This window comes from Arachis ipaensis, chromosome B7 (genome assembly GCF_059453495.1).
Source record: "Arachis ipaensis isolate K30076 ecotype BB chromosome B7, ASM5945349v1, whole genome shotgun sequence".
In the NCBI taxonomy this organism is placed as follows: Eukaryota; Viridiplantae; Streptophyta; class Magnoliopsida; order Fabales; family Fabaceae; genus Arachis; species Arachis ipaensis.
This window is the reverse complement of record NC_142442.1, coordinates 1,344,913-1,364,370: the sequence shown is the minus strand read 5'-3', so window position 1 is coordinate 1,364,370 and position 19,458 is coordinate 1,344,913. Positions and strand designations below refer to the sequence as shown.

The window sequence follows — 19,458 nt, the reverse complement described above, 5'->3', positions numbered from 1 at the left end:
AATATTGGTTATTAAATGTTTCACTACATTCAAATTAGGAGGAAATGTATCATTGCAACGTGAATCATGGAAATTGATCTCTTCATCCTCCTCCTCTCTTCAAATGCCTAAAACATGATAAATCAGAAAACAGATTCAAAATCATCCAATTTATAAAGAAAAAAAAAATCCTAATATATAGTATAAACACCGTACACGTAAAAATTTTGGATTCACCCAAAAATATTTGGTTGATTTTTGGCTGAACCATCTTAATTCCTAGCATTATTGTTTGTTTTATTTATCACCTTAGCTTTTTCAATTCTTTTTTAATATTAATGTATATATTTTACTATCTGGTTATTATGATAAAAGTAGTATTATTATATGAATTATATATATTAGAAAATGATTTTATTGACTAAAAGAGAAAAATTTATAATATAGCTAGCTAGACAATAAAGATCAAATTAACCCAAGAAATAGAATATTATTCTATCAAAGTTACAAAAAGTAATTACCTAATAAAGTAATAATCCAATCTTAGGAAAGAATATTAAATTAAAAGAAGAAGAACGTTGAAAAAAAACAGAACTAAGACATTATAAAATTCATTTTCAAGTGACGTTGCAAATGCAATTAAGGATATCATAGGCAAATCTTGTTTTCAAACATGAAATCACTACGGTTGATCCGAATCCTCTACAAAGTTAAAATGGTCAAATCCAATTATTCAACAAAAATCGCACGTGATGATCTAAGAGAGAGATAGAAAGAGAGAGAGAGTCATTGTTATCTAAACATAATAATGTCCAAACATACATTTGATAAGAGTCATTGTTATTATTTATTGAAGTGACAATGCAATAATGCAAAGCCAGCAAAGGTCATAGTCAGAACACTTGCTGAGTTGTTATGTTTGCGTCGTGTATTTTATTTTTAATATTGGAGTCGTAGTGGTATTTTTTTAAAATGTGGATTGTTAGAATGTTATAATTAAATGTGAAATTGTTTAACTAGAGAAACAGAGATTGGACCGTCCAATTTATTAGAGGTACAGAAATTGGACCGTCCGATTTTTAGAGGTACACAAATCGGACTGTCCGATTTGTAGAGGTACAGAAATCGAACCGTCCGATTTGTGGTAAAAAAATTAAAAAATTTGAGGTATAGAAATTGGACCCTCCGATTTGTGTACTTTTCCAATTTTAAAAACACAAAAAATTATAATGTTAAGATATATCACCACTTCTACTTCCATAACAAAAAAAATTAGCCGTTTACGTCTTACATACATTTTGGATACCATATTTATTCATATGTTAATAAAAATAAAAAATATTTTTTAAATATATTTAAATATTATCACATATTTTATTTTTAATTTATATTTTTTAAATAAATTTATAAATAATATATATTATTATTTATTAAAATAAAAATTATTTTAAATATTTTATATAATTAAAAAATATTAAAAATAATTACAATATTAATTTATACTTTAATATTTATAAAATATTAATATATTATTATAATTTATTTAATAAATATTTTATATTTTTATATATTGATATATTCTGTGTTGTGTTGTGTGGTAGCAAATTCTCTTGTTTGATTAGTTTAATTAGTTTAATAATTAGTGATGGACACCACAAATGAAAAGATTACAACTACTCCCATATATATATAAAATATAATAAAATAAATAATATTAAAATTTTCATAGCAAAATATTCAATTATTCATTAGAACTGGATTGTGACACACGGCCTCATTATTCATTAGAATTGGATTGTTAATCACGCAAGCTTTTGTGAAGAATTTGTAATGTGTTGATTGTGGATATCACATTTTTCTAATCTATCTATAACAACGTGTGTGTTTCAGTGCTAATAGTTCAAATGACATAATCTCTCATTCTCATCTAAAAGGTTGCGGATTCGAGTCTTCATATTTTTGGTAAAAAAAAAAAAAAAACGTATATGTGTCACTGTTTAATAGCTACAAGGCAATTGCATGTTTTTGCGTTTTGTGAAAATTAGAGGATAGATAAATTTTTATTATATATAACATTATATAATAGGTTTATTAGTACATATATTTAATGGATAAAATAAATTATTTTTATATGTTCTATTTAGATATAAAGTTTTTTTTATTGAACTTTAAATAGTTATTTATTATATTATTTTTTGTTCTAATAAGATTATACAGCTTGAAAAAAAAATATTTGTATCATTTTATAACACATTACATTTTATATATGTTTCAAAAGTTTAATTAATTTTTGTTTAAACTTTTAATATGAATTAAATTGATTAGGTATATGATATTTTATGTATTAAAAATGCTTAACATAAATTTATTATATGATACTATTTAATAAAAGTAATTTACATTTAAATTTTCAAAAGTGATCGAAATAATTGCCAATATCAATTAACGCATACAAATGTGGCAATCATATGAGATTGAGTCATGATCATAAACATGCTACTTTAATCCATTTGAATTAGTTTAGTAGTTAATTTATTTATCTATTTAAATAAATATAAAAATTTAAATTTTATTTTGTGTATATAATAATTAATTGACTAACAATAAATTTTTAAATAAAATTTTGATTTAGAATAAATTTATCATTGACTTGTCAAAGAGTAACCAAAATAAACATGGTGCTTTGACTTTGGAGCTAACAGTCAAAAGGAAAAATTGAAGGTACAATAATAAATTAATAATTGAGCTATGAATGTATGGTATGACTGCAACTCAGCAATGATAGTTCTAATTAAAAATAAATATATAAATATATATCCTTCAATAATTGGGAGTGTGGGACACCGTTTTAATTTTTCAAAAATGTTTTTTGTTAAATAAATTAGTCTTTCTATTAATTTTAATAAAATTTTCAACATGTACACTAAATAAATAATTTTTAATAAATTAAAGGTATTATTAAAAAATTAATCTCTTCCATAAGAAAATCTATCTTTTTTTATCTTTTAGAAATGTATTCTATCTAACATTTTTAAAATTTAATTTGAGTGATTATTCAAAAATTTATTAGAACAAAGAGTTTTTTTGGTCAGAGGAAACGAATTCTAGGAATATTTTTTTTCTTTTTAAAAGCACAGGCCCAAAGAGAAAGAGAGAGAAGAAGAAGAAGAAGAAGAAGAAGAAACACTTGGACCAAAGAAAAGGTTTGTAAATCACGTAAAGCAGCAATAGATTTTTTTGATCAAATTGAAAAAGATAAATGAGAATATGTTAGGAGAAAGAGAAGTCTTTGAGTTTGTATATTATGGTGTTTGTTACTTGTTATTATGCTGATACTTCATAAGTTGCCCACCATGTGTTTGATATAAGTTCCCAATCACGTCACTCCCTTGTTTTCTTATGAATAATTACTATTTTAAGAAGATATATTGACTTATCAATCATTTGATCTTTATTTTCTACTTTGATTGTCAACAATGTAGCTTTTTGTTAACGATTTTACGTTCATTGATTCAATCACATGACTTGGTTTTTGTTTAATGCGTGGTTGGTGTCTAAGGTAGTTGGACAAACCCCATTTTGTTATGGATATAGCACATTACTATTTGGATGGCAATGCTGATGCTGTGGAGTTTTGTCCACATGATTCGTACCACCATGTTCTGGCTGCCTCCACATACAATCTCCAAGAAGGTGACCGTCCCAGTCGACATGGAAGCATTTCTCTCTTCAGTGTTGATGGCAGTGACATAGCTGGTGGTGATGACCACCTTGACTTGGTTTGCAGTGTGGAGACCTCTGGCATTTTCGACATAAAGTGGAGCCCGCCCGGACAGCATTCAAATCCTTTTCTTTCTCAAGCTGATGCTGATGGATACTTGAGAATTCATGTGCTGGAAAGTAGCTGTAACGGGGTTGAAGGTATTGATATATTCTTCATTAAGCTTCCTTAACACTATTTGAATATTTCAAAACCAATCCAACTTTAGATCTTCATTTCTTTCTAAGCTTGATAGCAGGTATTATTCGTAATTGTAGCACTTTTGTTTTCAATTACAATAATAGTGCACTAGGATTTGGTTTCTCTATGACATAAGTTTCTATTTTGCCAAGGAATGTTTCTAATAAGAGTTTTTTCAATTGATAAATATTGATGCTATGGCAGGGATTAATTTAAAGCATATGATCAGTGAAAAAATCAGCGACTCTATGTGCTTGTACCTGGACTGGAACCCTTCAGGCACATCCATGACAGTGGGGCTTTCTGATGGCTCTGTATCCATTGTTTCTTTCCTTGAATCCAAGTTGGAAATACAAGAAGAATGGAAGGCACATGACTTTGAACTCTGGACAACCGCATTTGATATCCACCAACCAAATTTGGTATATACTGGCTCTGATGATTGTAAATTCAGTTGTTGGGATTTAAGGGATGGTCCTTCCAATCTGGTATTTCAGAATTCCAAAGCTCATAAAATGGGTGTTTGTTGCATTCAAAAGAGTTCTCATGATCCAAATAGCTTAGTAACCGGTAGCTACGATGAAACCTTGAGGGTATGGGACTTGAGAACAATCTCAAAACCTGTTAATGAGACTTCAATTGGCTTAGGGGGAGGAGTTTGGAGGGTGAAGCACCATCCCTACATTCCAAACTTGGTCTTGGCTGCATGTATGCACAATGGTTTTGCAATTGTTTCCATCAAGGGCAACGAAGCGCAAGTGTTGGAAACTTACAAGAAGCATGATTCCCTTGCATATGGAGCAGATTGGCAGAAAGGTGAAGCAAATCAGAGAGTTGAGAGAACCAAACCAATTGTGGCTACTTGCTCATTCTATGACAAACTTGTTCGAGTATGGAAGCCAGAAAATGAGATTAACTTGTAAGCTTTATGCTTAATGTTTGTAGCAATCTGGAAAAAAATGTAATGCTTAACTATTTATTTGTTGAATCATATGATTGCAGGAAGGTTGGAAGCATGAGTGACACAAAGCATTTCCACTTTTTTATTATTATTTCAAATCCCTTATTTATTGATTCCTTAACCTAATCAATGAAGAAAAAGATAATGATCATCATTATTTTAGGATTTTACTAATTTCATCAAAGAGATAATCTACATAAGAGACTAAGTTAATTTACTTTATTATAAAACTCATGACTAAATTAATTATTGAATAACAATTAAAATAAAGTTTATCGATATATGTTGGTGAAGAAAATTCAAAAGCTATTGGACCATATCGGCACGACGTTGTTATTGTCATTTTATTAACAATGTCAAAGTAGATAATTATAAAACTCGACTTAATTAATCAATTTTAAAAATTTTAAGGATTAAATTGATTAGCTAGATAATTTATTAGTGTTAAATTTAATTTTTGTTTGATTCTAAAGTATTTTTCAAAAAAAAATTACGGATGAAAAAAATTATTTAACAGTTGTTAAAAAAAGTATTCCATCGTTTAATAGTTGTGCAAAAGAAAATTATGAACGGAAAACATTGTTTAATTGTTAAAAAAAAATCAACTATAATCTACTTCTAAAGTTTTTATTAAAAAGAAATTAGTTAAAAAAAAAAAGTGATGGTTTATGAGCAAAACATACCACGTCATGTGGGTCGAGAGTACAGCAGCCTGTTAACCCTTTACCCTCTAGCCTACATCCAAGTCCCGAGACCCAACTCTCAACTTGGAGAGGATAGGACAGCATATTGCAAACCCATTTAGCCCAACCAAGAATATCCAAACCCATGTTTCATCACAATAATACCCCCACTCAGGTCACAAGCTTGCGTTATTAAGTTCGAAAAATGTTACACCTTCTCATAAGTTTTATAAACCCGTGTGCTCTAATATATATGACCGAGGTGAGACTTGTCAAGCGAAGAATTTAGAACAACGTTATAAATATTTGAATAAAAAAATTGATCTCTAAAATCTATTTTTAAAATATATATATCTGATTCTTTTTGCCTCATTTTTAAATTTTTTAGAAGCTTATTTATTGTTAATATTTTTTGTAAATTTTTTTGTCAATAATATAAATTTTCGAGTACCATTTTAGTAGTTTATTTTTGATAATTATAAAACTCGACCTAATTAATAAAATTTAAAAGTTATAAGGAGATTTATTTGTTGTTAATATTTTTTGTCAACAATATAAATTTTGGAATACTATTTTACTAGTTTATTCTAAATAGTTATAAAATTCGACTTAATTAATGAATTTTAAAAGTTATAAAGATTAAATTGATTAGCTATAAATTTTATTAGTGTGAAATATAATTTTTATTTGATTTTAAAATTTTGTTTTCCAAAAAAATATGAATAGAAAAGATTATTTAATGGTTGTGTAAAAGAAAATATATGAAGACAATTTTTTTTAATTGTTGTTAAAAAAATTCAATTATTAAAAAAATAAAAGGCCAATTGGCCAAAAGGGCTGGTGTAGTGACCTGAAATCCCTCTTTATTGTCGTGAATCAGGCACAACCGAGGCCCAACTCGGTACGAGAGAACAGGTCAGCAAACACCCATTCAAGCCCAATTGTATAGTAATGATGCCAATGCTTGGCAAACATCATTGCGTCTCATTAATTATATAAACGCTTATTCTTCAATATACATCACCGATGTGGGACTTCAAACTTAACGGCGGAAACCGAATCCACCAAAACCAGCAACGTAACCATCGTCTCACTCTACTCCAACTACCTCCGCAACCGTCTTCGCGCTTTCTACCCCTTCCATCCATCCAATCTCCTCCGCTTCCTCTCCAACCTCGCCGCTCCTTTCCGATCAATCCACCACCGCCAATGCATACCTCTTCCTCTCCCTTCCAATTTCCGCGACTCTTCCATGTATGCTCATTTTCATTTTCCGATAACTTCTAACTGAATTGAAACCAATGTCACGTGCTTCGATTCTACTCGTGAATTTAATTTCTCCGCGTTGTATAATTCTTTTTTTTTCACGTGCAATGAATGCTAGGTTTAGGTTTTGATTATGATGATGTTATCTTGCAGGATCATAAAGGAATCTAGAGTGCATGGTGTATTGGAGGATATACTGGAACATGTTTTGTTGAACTTGCATAGTATAGAGAAGAATCTCCAGTTTTGGCAATCTAAATCAGAGGTTTTATTTTATTGTTTTCATTCGTTATTATCATGATTTTGTTTTGATACACTCTTTAAGATTTACAGTTTTTCAGCATCTTTAGTCATGATATTCAAATATGTGTGTGCTCTGCAAATATTTATGCTTGTAACTTGTTTATGTGTTCAGAAATCGGATGCTAGTAAATTTTCAACCTGTATTTGGCAATTTTTTTTCCATATTTAACCTTTTCTTCCTGGAACCAACATTCACTTTTCAGACTGATTCTTCTGTTGATGGAAGCTATTCAATTCCACTACTGTTTAAGAAGCTGCCGGAAATAAATCAGGAGGATTCCCAGTGGACAGATTGTGAAATCAGGGATGCTAGATGCTATCAATTCTATATATCAAAATTTACAAAAGCTGGATTCTTACATATCTGTTCTTGTAAGAGCTTCTATCTTATGATGTCTTGTCAATTTCTCAAGGAGATGACTGTCATAAATTTTTGCTTATATTTGTATGGTAGTTGAGAAAGTGTTTATATATTAGAGTTCTATTAATAAAACTGGCCTTCTAATGGTTAAACTGTGTATAAAGTATAAATTGTAAACTATTTGTTGGACTTTATAATTCATGAGTACATACATGCTCGATACTACTTGAGCCTCTATAGTCTCTCCTCCCTCCAACCTTGCCTCCTTGGCTCCTTAGAGGCTGTTGAAATGGAAAAATTGTCTTGTCTTCTATATTCTTCCTGCCTCTCCTCTCCATTCAAAGAGAAGAATGGAACAATGATTGATATTTTCTATAGTCTAGTTGATTTGTGATGCACTTAGGTAGAATACAATTAAAATCCATCAGAGATAAGGACAATATTTAGATTGTTATTTCCCATCTTAATTTAAGCTTGTAATATTTTTATTTTATTTTATAAATTTAATTTTGATGCACCTGACAGTAAAAAAATTCTACACAATTGTCCAATCATATTCGTTCTTTTGGATAACCATTCACGCAATCAAACTAAAAGGTGGTTATTTTGCTGATGTGACAATACGTAATTGAATTCACGTGTAGAACTGCTTTACACTGACTGCTCATCAAAATTAAATTCTTTATTTTACTATCTAAATTTTACTTGTACTTATACTTCCATAATTCCTTGAAAGATAATAGCTTCAATTACTTGAATCCTTGCCTTTGCATAAAGCATTGTGTCCAGACATTTAATGTGTTTGATTTTCTGAAAGATATTCTCAACAAGGTTCCTGATTTAGGTGGTTCTGGTGCGACGGGTGATGATCGTTCTATCCCTAAGAGGAGGTTTGTGCTTTGCTTGATTCTGTTGTTTGTTATTTTGAAAATGTTCTATTCTCGCTGAATTTTGTTTATCTTATATCTTACATCAGGAAAGTTGCGGAAGGTGATGATAATGACAGCGATGAGGAGCAAAAGAGAAATAAGATGGTAATGTATCAAATGTTTTAAATTACTTCAAATTAGAAGTTATATGACTTCTCCTTTTTCTTGTATGAATCCGCAGTAATATATCAGTTTTTTTTTATGTTATCTTATAATTTGTGCAGCTAGAGGCCAGAAATACTAGTGGCAGAGGAAGGGGTAGGGGGAGAGGTAGAGGTCGTGGCCGAGGACATAGAACAGCAGATCATGATTATGAAATGATTTCACATGTCAAGTTTGAAGATGAATATGATGTATTGAAGCAAAATGGCAAGCACACATAGCAGTGAAAGCCCGGAAAATTTGTTGGAACATGAAGAAGTTAAGCCGAGTTTGTCAGTTAGCAGGCCGGCCGAAACGTGTGTAAGGAATATCGAATGAAGAGAAGAGAAATGAAAATATAGATTAGAAATATAAGCGGTGAAAATTTAAAATTAAATAAAAAAATTATGTATATAATAACAATAATAGGAAGCTTGCTACACATACAAGCCTTTTTGGTTTACAAGCTATATAAGTTGCTTCAAGTCCAAGAAAAAAACACGCACACCACTCTTTTAGAATCAAGCGTCCAACGCACGCGCCTTAATCACATTTCCACAACACGTTCACTCTTCCTCTTCTTCCTCAATCAAAACGCAAACCGTCAAGATTTAAGGAACATTCAAAACAAACTAAGATTCTAGAGAAACGTTCCAACTCTTCGCGAAAAGTAGAAGAAATCAAGAAAAAAAGATACAAATCTCCATAAAAAATCACCAGAAAAAACGAAGAAACATTATTCAAGATATGATTTTACTGTTCTTCTAGGTTTTTCTTCTAGATTGTCTCTGTCATGTGCCTCATCCTTAACCAGCAAAACATTAAAAGATTTCAAGAAGAAATATACTGTATCCCCTTGTTTTGGGTGTATTTCTGTAACCGTTTGGGTGAATTTCTGTAATCTTTTCTGTAACCGTTTAGGTGTATTTCTGTAACCATTTGGGTGTATTTATGTAATCGTTTTGGTGTATTTATGAAGTTCCATTATCTTCAAAACGATTTCAAAGCTTGATTTCAGAAATCATGAAAATAAAAAAAAAACGAAGCAAAGAGAGAACGCACGAAGGAGATCCAACAAATTTGGCAAGAAATTCGAAAAAAGAAACGAAATATTTTGAAAAATGGAAGTTATATATTTGCGCGTTAATTGATTTGAATAGATTTAAAAGTCTGTTAAAGAGGCACGTAACATAAGCAGCGCGTTTAGTGGGTTTCGTTCTCTTCAGACTTGTAAAGCTTGTAAATGCAAAATACTTGTATGTAGAGATTTTCTCTAATAATAATATTTTTTATTTAAATTATATTATTTTGTCAATTTTATTTTCTGTAGAAGCGAAAGATAGAAGAATGAGAGAAAAGAGGGAGAAAGATAAAGACGAAGAATGAGAATGAAAGTGAGAGTTTGTTAATTTTGGAAGAAAAAATTTATTTTAATTGTAAAAAAATATCCGATGACATATTTTGATTTGTCAAATTACTAATATAAAATATAAATTATATATAGAGTAAAAATAGTAGAGAGAAATAAAAAAATGGAGGTAGATGAGAGAATTTAAGAAGGGAGTTTATTAATTTTGAAAAAAAATATTTTCTCTCAATTTTAATAAGAAAGTGTCATGTGATACATTTGATTATTAAATTAGATAGTAATATATGATACATAATATAGGTATATTTCAATTTTAATTTTAATATTTCAATTTTAATTTTAATGCAATTAAAGAATGTCATTTTGCATATTTTAATTGTCAAATTAGTAATTAGTCATTGATATTGATAATGATATTTAAAATAGATAGAGTGGTGAAGGAATGAGAGAAATAGAAAAAGAAAGAGGGAGGAGAGGAGAACTCTTTTAATTTTGGAGGAAAAGATTTGATTTCAATTGTAACGAGGGAGTGAAATGTGGCATATTTTTGTTGTAAAATTACTAAATTAGTAAAGAGAAGGAAATAATTCTTTAATTTTAGAGGAAAATATTTAATTTCATTTACAATAAGACAATGTTATGTGGTACATTTTGATTGTAAAACTAATAAGAAAGATGAGAGAATTTCTTAATTTTAGAAGAAAAAATTTGATTCCAATTACAATGAGAAATTGTGGACTGCATTATTCATTATACCTAGTTTATAGTTGACTTTTTAAAAATTACTTATACCTAGCTTATACTTTACTTTTAAGGGAAATTCTATGGGGTTAAAGTATATATTATATTGCATCTTTTCCATTCCTCTTAAGAACTAGGAAGCTTAAGGGCAAATATATGAACATCTTCATTGCTCATGAACACAATTTTTAAAAGTAATTAATATATTGTGTTTGCCAAAAATCATTTCATGGACCGTTTCCTTCTGAATATAACTATGAAAAGTATAGAAGAAGAAAATAAAGGTGATTGATAAATAACTCACAATAACTCAAGAGTCAAGACCGAAAAAGAAATAACACTCATAATAACTTGGGGATTCGGTTAATAAATTCACTATCATGTCATAGTAGTACTAAAATTTTTGCTGCAATTTTACAGTATATATCGTTATCAGTACAGAAGATATCATTACATGACCCCCAAAAAGAAAATGCACGAGATGAGTCATCTTTGTTAACAAATATCCCAATTCATAGTCTTTGCTTCAAAACATTCTCATTCTAAATAAGTACAAACTCAAAGCATACCATTAATATTTCATTTTCCAAAGGAAGTGGAATAAAATAACACAACTTTAAGGTGTATATAGTATATAGTACCATAATAAGTTAATTAATAATATGGATCCACATCTACCTCAGTTGATAATGGGACATAGCTTGTGCAAGTTAGGGGTGCACAAGACCCGGTCTGGCCCGAAGATCCGGACCGGGTCCGATGACTTCGAGATTAATTTGGTTCGGTTTCGTTATGATCCGGTCAGACCCGAAATTTTAATTGATGGTCCCGATTATTTATTAAATCGGGTTCGGGCCAAGCCTCGGGTCACCTGGTTTCGACCCGTTGGACCCGTGTAGTTGTTTACTACTTAATATTTTGTTGTTATTGGTTGGTATGACAATATAAATTATTATTATTATGTTAATCTTGTGTTGGTTGTTAACTTTGTTTTAATTGTCTTTTGAACTTTGAATGTTTAATGTGTAATTGATATAATTATTATTATGAAACTTTAAATTATTATTATTAGATTCTAAATTATTATTATGTGAATGTTGCAATGTTATGGAATAATTATTTTCCAAAATTTAGAGGTTTAAAAGATGTAGAATCTAATTTTTGGTGATGTCGTGATAAACTTGATCAAGACCCGGGCTTCACCCGGTTTAGACCCGGCTTAAGTGTGGCCCGAAAGTAACACGATTTCATCGGGTCTAGGATCGGGTAAGGGTCTCATAAATAGACCCGATCATTATTTAGGGTCGGGTTCGGGTCACGGCAAACCCGGCTTCACCCGGCCCCATGTGCACCCCTAGTGCAAGTTAAGAAATAACAACGACAATTAAGATTTGAAAGAACACATTATCCTATTTGTAGGTGAAATCCAAACCCCCACAAATGGCACTATCCAAAAAGATTAGACAGTGATAACTGATACCAGGCCATGTGGGTCGAGAGTGCAGCAGCCTGTTAACTCTTTACCCTCTAGCTTACACCCAAGTCCCGAGATCCAACTCTCATCTTGGAGAGGACATGACAGCATATTGCAAACCCATTTAGCCCAACGAAGAATATCCAAATCCATGTTCCATCACAATAATGCCCCCGCTCAGGTCACAAGCTCGCGTTATTAAGTTCGAAAAATGTTACACCTTCTCATAAGTTTTATAAACCCGTGTGCTCTAATATATATGACCGAAGTGAGACTTGTCAAGCGAAGAATTTAGAACAATGTTATAAATATTTGAATAAAAAATTTGATCTCTAAAATCTATTTTTAAAATATATATATCTGATTCTTTTCGCCTCATTTTTAAAATTTTTAGAAGCTTATTTATTGTTAATATTTTTTGTAAATTTTTTTGTCAATAATATAAATTTTCGAGTACCATTTTAGTAGTTTATTTTAGATAATTATAAAACTCGACCTAATTAATGAAATTTAAAAGTTATAAGGAGGTTTATTTATTGTTAATATTTTTTGTGAATTTTTTTGTCAACAATATAAATTTTGGATTACTATTTTACTAGTTTATTCTAGATAGTTATAAAATTCGACTTAATTAATGAATTTTAAAAGTTATAAAGATTAAATTGATTAGCTATAAATTTTATTAGTGTGAAATATAATTTTTATTTGATTTTAAAATTTTGTTTTCCAAAAAAATATGAATAGAAAAGATTATTTAATGGTTGTGCAAAAGAAAATATATGAAGACAATTTTTTTTAATTGTTGTTAAAAAAATTCAATTAATAAAAAAAATGAAAGGCGGGCTGGTGTAGTGACCCATTTTCCCTCTTTATTGTTGTGAGTCAAGCACAACCGAGGCCCAACTCGGTACGAGAAAACAGGTCAACAAACACCCATTCAAGCCCAATTGTATAATAGTGATGCCAATGCTTGGCAGACATCATTGCTTCTCATTAATTATATAAACTCTTGTTCTTCAATATACATCACCGATGTGGGACTTCAAACTTAATGGCGGAAACCGAATCCACCAAAACCAGCAACGTAACCATCGTCTCACTCTACTCCAACTACCTCCGCAACCGTCTTCGCGCTTTCTACCCCTTCCATCCATCCAATCTCCTCCGCTTCCTCTCCAACCTCGCCGCTCCTTTCCGATCAATCCACCACCGCCAATGCATATATACCTCTTCCTCTCCCTTCCAATTTCCGCGACTCTTCCATGTATGCTCATTTTCATTTTCCGATAACTTCTAACTGAATTAAAATCAATGTCACGTGCTTCGATTCTACTCGTGAATTTAATTTCTCCGCGTTGTATAATTCTTTTTTTTTTCACGTGCAATGAATGCTAGGTTTAGGTTTTGATTATGATGATGTTATCTTGCAGGATCATAAAGGAATCTAGAGTGCATGGTGTATTGGAGGATATACGGGAACATGTTTTGTTGAACTTGCATAGTATAGAGAAGAATCTCCAGTTTTGGCAATCTAAATCAGAGGTTTTATTTTATTTTATTGTTTTCATTCGTTATTATCATGGTTTTGTTTTGATACACTCTTTAAGATTTACAGTTTTTCAGCATCTTTAGTCATGATATTCAAATATGTGTGTGTTCTGCAAATATTTATGCTTGTAACTTGTTTATGTGTTCAGAAATCGGATGCTAGTAAATTTTCAACCTGTATTTGGCAATTTTTTTTCCATATTTAACCTTTTCTTCCTGGAACCAACATTCACTTTTCAGACTGATTCTTCTGTTGATGGAAGCTATTCAATTCCACTACTGTTTAAGAAGCTGCCGGAAATAAATCAGGAGGATTCCCAGTGGACAGATTGTGAAATCAGGGATGCTATCAATTCTATATATCAAAACTTACAAAAGCTGGATTCTTACATATCTGTTCTTGTAAGAGCTTCTATCTTATGATGTCTTGTCAAATTCTCAAGGAGATGACTGTCATAAATTTTTGCTTATATTTGTATGGTAGCTGAGAAAGTGTTTATATATTAGAGTTCTACTAATAAAAGTATAAAACTGGCCTTCTAATGGTTAAACTGTGTATAAAGTATAAATTGTAAACTATTTGTAACTTAAGATTGTGAGCAAGAATAAAAAAGGATCTATTCCTCATAAGTTCATCGTTCAATTTCCAGCAGCTAATTCTTTTAGTATTGGTAATTTTTATTTCCATTGCTGTTTAGCACTCGTGAACTCATAGCTATTTTTCTTCTGTAACATTTACAAAAGACACACTACGGAGTCCTCTAAAGGAATTGCTGTTTAATCACTATGTATTACTAGAGTCTCCTTGTCTCAGATATCGGAATGATAGATATTTGTTGGTGATTAACTGATTATAGTTTTCAAATGTGGTTTTTCCCAGAGTTGGCTTACCAAACTTTTCATCTTGTTATTTTATCACATTCTCTCCCTGTCTCTCCTGTCTTCACCTGTGAACCAACTGTTAGGACCCTTTTTCTTAACTTTGTGAATTGTGAAGAAGTTAATTAGTAAACCCTACCATCAGGTGTTATTTGTTGGACTTTATAATTCATGAGTACATACATGCTTGATACTACTTGAGCCTCTATAGTCTCTCCTCCCTCCAACCTTGCCTCCTTGGCTCCTTAGAGGCTGTTGAAATGGAGAACAATGAGTTGAACAATGAATCAACTATTTGTTAGGGTAAAACTAGTTGGTTTACGAATGACTTTGACAAAATTCTTTGCTAGAATTTTTTGTTTCTATTTTTTTTCAGGTTACCAACCACAGAAAACCAAGGAAAATAACCCAATATTGGATCGGCTATACATGTGGTGCAATTGGTCTGTCTGCCTGTTCCATTTGGCTCTTGCGACATAGTAGTTTGATGGGAAGTTCTGATCTTGATAATTGGGTTCAAAAAGCAAAGGATTCTACAGTTGGCTTTTATAAGGATCACGTGGAACAACCGGTACTGTTCTTGACTAATACTAACTATCATGCATTCCCCCCCCCTCGCGAAAAGTAGAAGAAATCAAGAAGAAAAGATATAAATCTCCATAAAAAATCACTAAATACTAACTATCATGCATTCCCCCCCAACTCTTCGCGAAGAGTAGAAGAAATCAAGAAGAAAAGATATAAATCTCCATAAAAAATCACTAAAAAAAACGAAGAAACATTATTCAAGATACTGTTTTACTGTTCCTCTAGGTTTTTCTTCTAGATTGTCTCTGTCATATGCCTCATCCATAATCAGCAAAATATTAAAAGATTTCAAAAAGAAATATACTGTCTCCCCCTCTTTTGGGTGTATTTCTTAAATCCTTTGGGTGTATTGCTGTAATCCTTTAGGTGTATTTCTGTAACCGTTTGAGTGTATTTCTGTAATCCTTTCTGTAACCGTTTGGGTGTATTTATGTAATCGTTTGGGTGTATTTCTGAAGTTCCATTATCTTTAAAACGATTTCAAAACTTGATTTCAGAAACCATGAAAATCGAAAAAAAACGAAGCAAAGAGAGAACGCACGAAGGAGATTCAACAAATTTGGCAAGAAACTCGAAAAAAGAAACGAAATCTTTTGAAAAATAGAAGTTATATATTTGCGCGTTAATTGATTTGAATAGATTTAAAAGTCTGTTAAAGAGGCACGTCACATAAGCAACGCGTTTAGTGGGTTTCGTTCTCTTCAGACTTGTAAAGCTTGTAAACGCAAAACACTTGTATGTAGAGATTTTCTCTAATAATAATATTTTTTATTTAAATTATATTATTTTGTCAATTTTATTTTCTGTAGAAGAGAAAGATAGAAGAATGAGAGAAAAGAGAGAGAAAGATAAAGATGAAGAATGAGAATGAGAGTGAGAGTTTGTTAATTTTGGAAGAAAAATTTTATTTTAATTGTAAAAAAATATCCGATGACATATTTTGATTTGTCAAATTACTAATATAAAATATAAATTATATATAGAGTAAAAATAGTAGAGAGAAATAAAAAAATGGAGATAGATGAGAGAATTTAAGAAGGGAGTTTATTAATTTTGAAAAAAAAAATTTCTCTCGATTTTAATAAGAAAGTGTCATGTGATACATTTGATTATTAAATTAGATAGTAATATATAATACATAATATAGATATATTTCAATTTTAATTTTAATATTTCAATTTTAATTTTAATGCAATAAAAGAATGTCATTTTGCATATTTTAATTGTCAAATTAGTAATTAGTCATTGATATTGATAATGATATTTAAAATAGATAGAGTGGTCGAAGAAATGAGAGAAATAGAAAAAGAAAGAGGGAGGAGAGGAGAACTCTTTTAATTTTGGAGGGAAAGATTTAATTTCAATTGCAACGAGGGAGTGACATGTGGCATATTTTTGTTGTAAAATTACTAAATTAGTAAAGAGAAGGAAATAATTCTTTAATTTTAGAGGGAAATATTTAATTTCAATTACAATGAGACAATGTTATATGGCACATTTTGATTGTAAAACAAGTAAGGAAGAGGGGAGAATTCCTTAATTTTGGAGAAAAAAATTTGATTCCAATTGCAATGAGAAATTGTGGACTGCATTATTCATTATACCTAGTTTATAGTTGACTTTTTAAAAATTACTTATACCTAGCTTATACTTTACTTTTAAGGGAAATTCTATGTGGTTAAAGTATATATTATATTGCATCTTTTCCATTCCTCTTAAGAACTAGGAAGCTTAAGGGCAACTATATGAACATCTTCATTGCTCATAAACACAATTTTTAAAAGTAATTAATATATTGTGTTTGCCAAAAATCATTTCATGGACCGTTTCCTTCTGAATATAACTCTATGAAAAGTATAGAAGAAGAAAATAAAGGTGATTGATAAATAACTCACAATAACTCAAGACCGAAAAAGAAATAACACTCATAATAACTTGGGGATTCGGTTAATAAATTCACTATCATGTCATAGTAGTACTAAAATTTTTGCTGCAATTTTACAGTATATATCGTTATCAGTACAGAAGATATCATTACATGACCCCCAAAAAGAAAATGGGCTCAATTTTTTGGAAATGGGGGCATGTGTGTGCTTTGCTCCGATATGATTTAGGGGTGAAACAGACATATTTGTGGGACAGGTTTTTTGTCAGTTTGGGCAGAAGGAAATCGGACCCTGCGTTTTTTTTGAATTTTAAATTTTTAGTAACAAATCGAATGGTCCGATTTGTTTGGGTGAGAGATGAAAATTCGTATGCATGAAATCGGACCCAACGATATCACAAGGAAGAATTTTGCATGCAACTCGGAGGGTCCGAGTTCCACTCCAAGCAGATACAAACGCAAAGAAATCGGACCGTGGGTTTTGCTTCCACTCCAAGCAGATACAAACGCAAAGAAATCGGACCGTGGGTTTTGCTTGCTGTCCTCGAAGGGTCCGAGTTCCTACTACCCTGAACCCACATTTTTGTTAGACACCTCCCACCCCCATATCATTCTCATACACCGGCATGGGTCCAATATCAATATTAAAAAGCGAAGAAAATGCATGAGATGAGTCATCTTTGTTAACAAATATCCCAATTCATAGTCTTTGCTTCAAAACATTCTCATTCTCAATAAGTACAAACTCAAAGCATACCATTAATATTTCATTTTCCAAAGGAAGTGGAATAAAATAACACAACTTTAAGGTGTATATAGTATAGTATATAGTACCATAATAAATTAATTAATAATATATATCCACATCTACCTCAGTTGATAATGAGACATAGCTTGTGCAAGTTAAGAAATAACAACGACAATTAAGCTTTGAAAGAACACATTATCCTATTTGTAGGTGAAATCCAAACCCCCACAAATGGCACTATCCAAAAAGATTAGACAGTAACTGATACATGTATAACTGACATCTTATTCTAATATTCTCTCAGATTTGGACTGGAACCCTTCAGGCACATCCATGACAGTGGGGCTTTCTGATGGCTCTGTATCCATTGTTTTTTTCCTTGAATCCAAGTTGGAAATACAAGAAGAATGGAAGGCACATGACTTTGAACTCTGGACAACCGCATTTGATATCCACCAACCAAATTTGGTATATACTGGCTCTGATGATTGTAAATTCAGTTGTTGGGATTTAAGGGATGGTCCTTCCAGTCTGGTATTTCAGAATTCCAAAGCTCACAAAATGGGTGTTTGTTGCATTCAAAAGAGTTCTCATGATCCAAATAGCTTAGTAACCGGTAGCTACGACGAAACCTTGAGGGTATGGGACTTGAGAACAATCTCAAAACCTGTTAATGAGACTTCAATTGGCTTAGGGGGAGGAGTTTGGAGGGTGAAGCACCATCCGTACATTCCAAACTTGGTCTTGGCTGCATGTATGCACAATGGTTTTGCAATTGTGTCCATCAAGGGCAACGAAGCGCAAGTGTTGGAAACTTACAAGAAGCATGATTCCCTGGCATATGGAGCAGATTGGCAGAAAGGTGAAGCAAATCACAGAGTTGAGAGAACCAAACCAATTGTGGCTACTTGCTCATTCTATGACAAACTTGTTCGGATATGGAAGCCAGAAAATGAGATTAACTTGTAAGCTTTATGCTTAATGTTTGTAGCAATCTGGAAAAAAATGTAATGCTTAACTATTTATTTGTTGAATCATATGATTGCAGGAAGGTTGGAAGCATGAGTGACACAAAGCATTTCCACTTTTTTATTATTATTTCAAATCCCTTATTTATTGATTCCTTAACCTAATCAATGAAGAAAAAGATAATGATCATCATTATTTTAGGATTTTACTAATTTCATCAAAGAAATAATCTACATAAGAGACTAAGTTAATTTACTTTATTATAAAACTCATGACTAAATTAATTATTGAATAACAATTAAAATAAAGTTTATCGATATATGTTGGTGAAAAAAATTCAAAAGATATTGGACCATATTGGCACGACGTTGTTATTGTCATTTTATTAACAATGTCAAAGTAGATAATTATAAAACTCGACTTAATTAATCAATTTTAAAAATTTTAAGGATTAAATTGATTAGCTAGATAATTTGTTAGTGTTAAATTTAATTTTTGTTTGATTCTAAAGTATTTTTCAAAAAAAAATTACGGATGAAAAAAATTATTTAACAGTTGTTAAAAAAAAGTATTCCATCGTTTAATAGTTGTGCAAAAGAAAATTATGAACGGAAAACATTGTTTAATTGTTAAAAAAAATTCAACTATAATCTACTTCTAAAGTTTTTATTAA

General features: G+C 30.9%; 2 protein-coding genes and 1 long non-coding RNA gene across 5 annotated transcripts; all 3 read left to right on the top strand.

Annotated features, from left to right (window-relative positions):
* Positions 1–3,040: 3,040 nt before the first annotated feature.
* On the top strand, positions 3,041–18,758 carry LOC107608002 (uncharacterized). 3 transcript variants are annotated; one of them, XM_021106866.2, is made up of 3 exons: positions 3,041–3,182; positions 3,543–3,900; positions 4,145–5,014. In XM_021106866.2, exons 2-3 carry the CDS (start codon positions 3,564–3,566, stop codon positions 4,861–4,863), a joined length of 1,056 nt encoding a protein of 351 aa, XP_020962525.2. In that variant the 5' UTR covers positions 3,041–3,182; positions 3,543–3,563; the 3' UTR covers positions 4,864–5,014. The 3 variants fall into 3 exon arrangements, 2 of the variants coding, with proteins under 2 accessions (XP_020962525.2, XP_088348640.1); XM_088492514.1 differs by having other exon boundaries at positions 3,048–3,182; positions 3,539–3,900; XR_015891982.1 differs by lacking the exon at positions 3,041–3,182 and adding an exon at positions 18,679–18,758 and having other exon boundaries at positions 3,191–3,900; positions 4,145–4,946.
* LOC107606464 (uncharacterized) lies at positions 8,287–8,753 on the top strand. Its single transcript, XR_015891970.1, has 3 exons — positions 8,287–8,404; positions 8,491–8,548; positions 8,668–8,753. It is a non-coding gene; the product is annotated as an uncharacterized LOC107606464 (long non-coding RNA).
* LOC107606465 (uncharacterized) lies at positions 18,150–18,885 on the top strand. The gene is made up of 2 exons (XM_088492515.1): positions 18,150–18,751; positions 18,864–18,885. Exons 1-2 carry the CDS (start codon positions 18,150–18,152, stop codon positions 18,883–18,885), a joined length of 624 nt encoding a protein of 207 aa, XP_088348641.1.
* Positions 18,886–19,458: the final 573 nt, after the last annotated feature.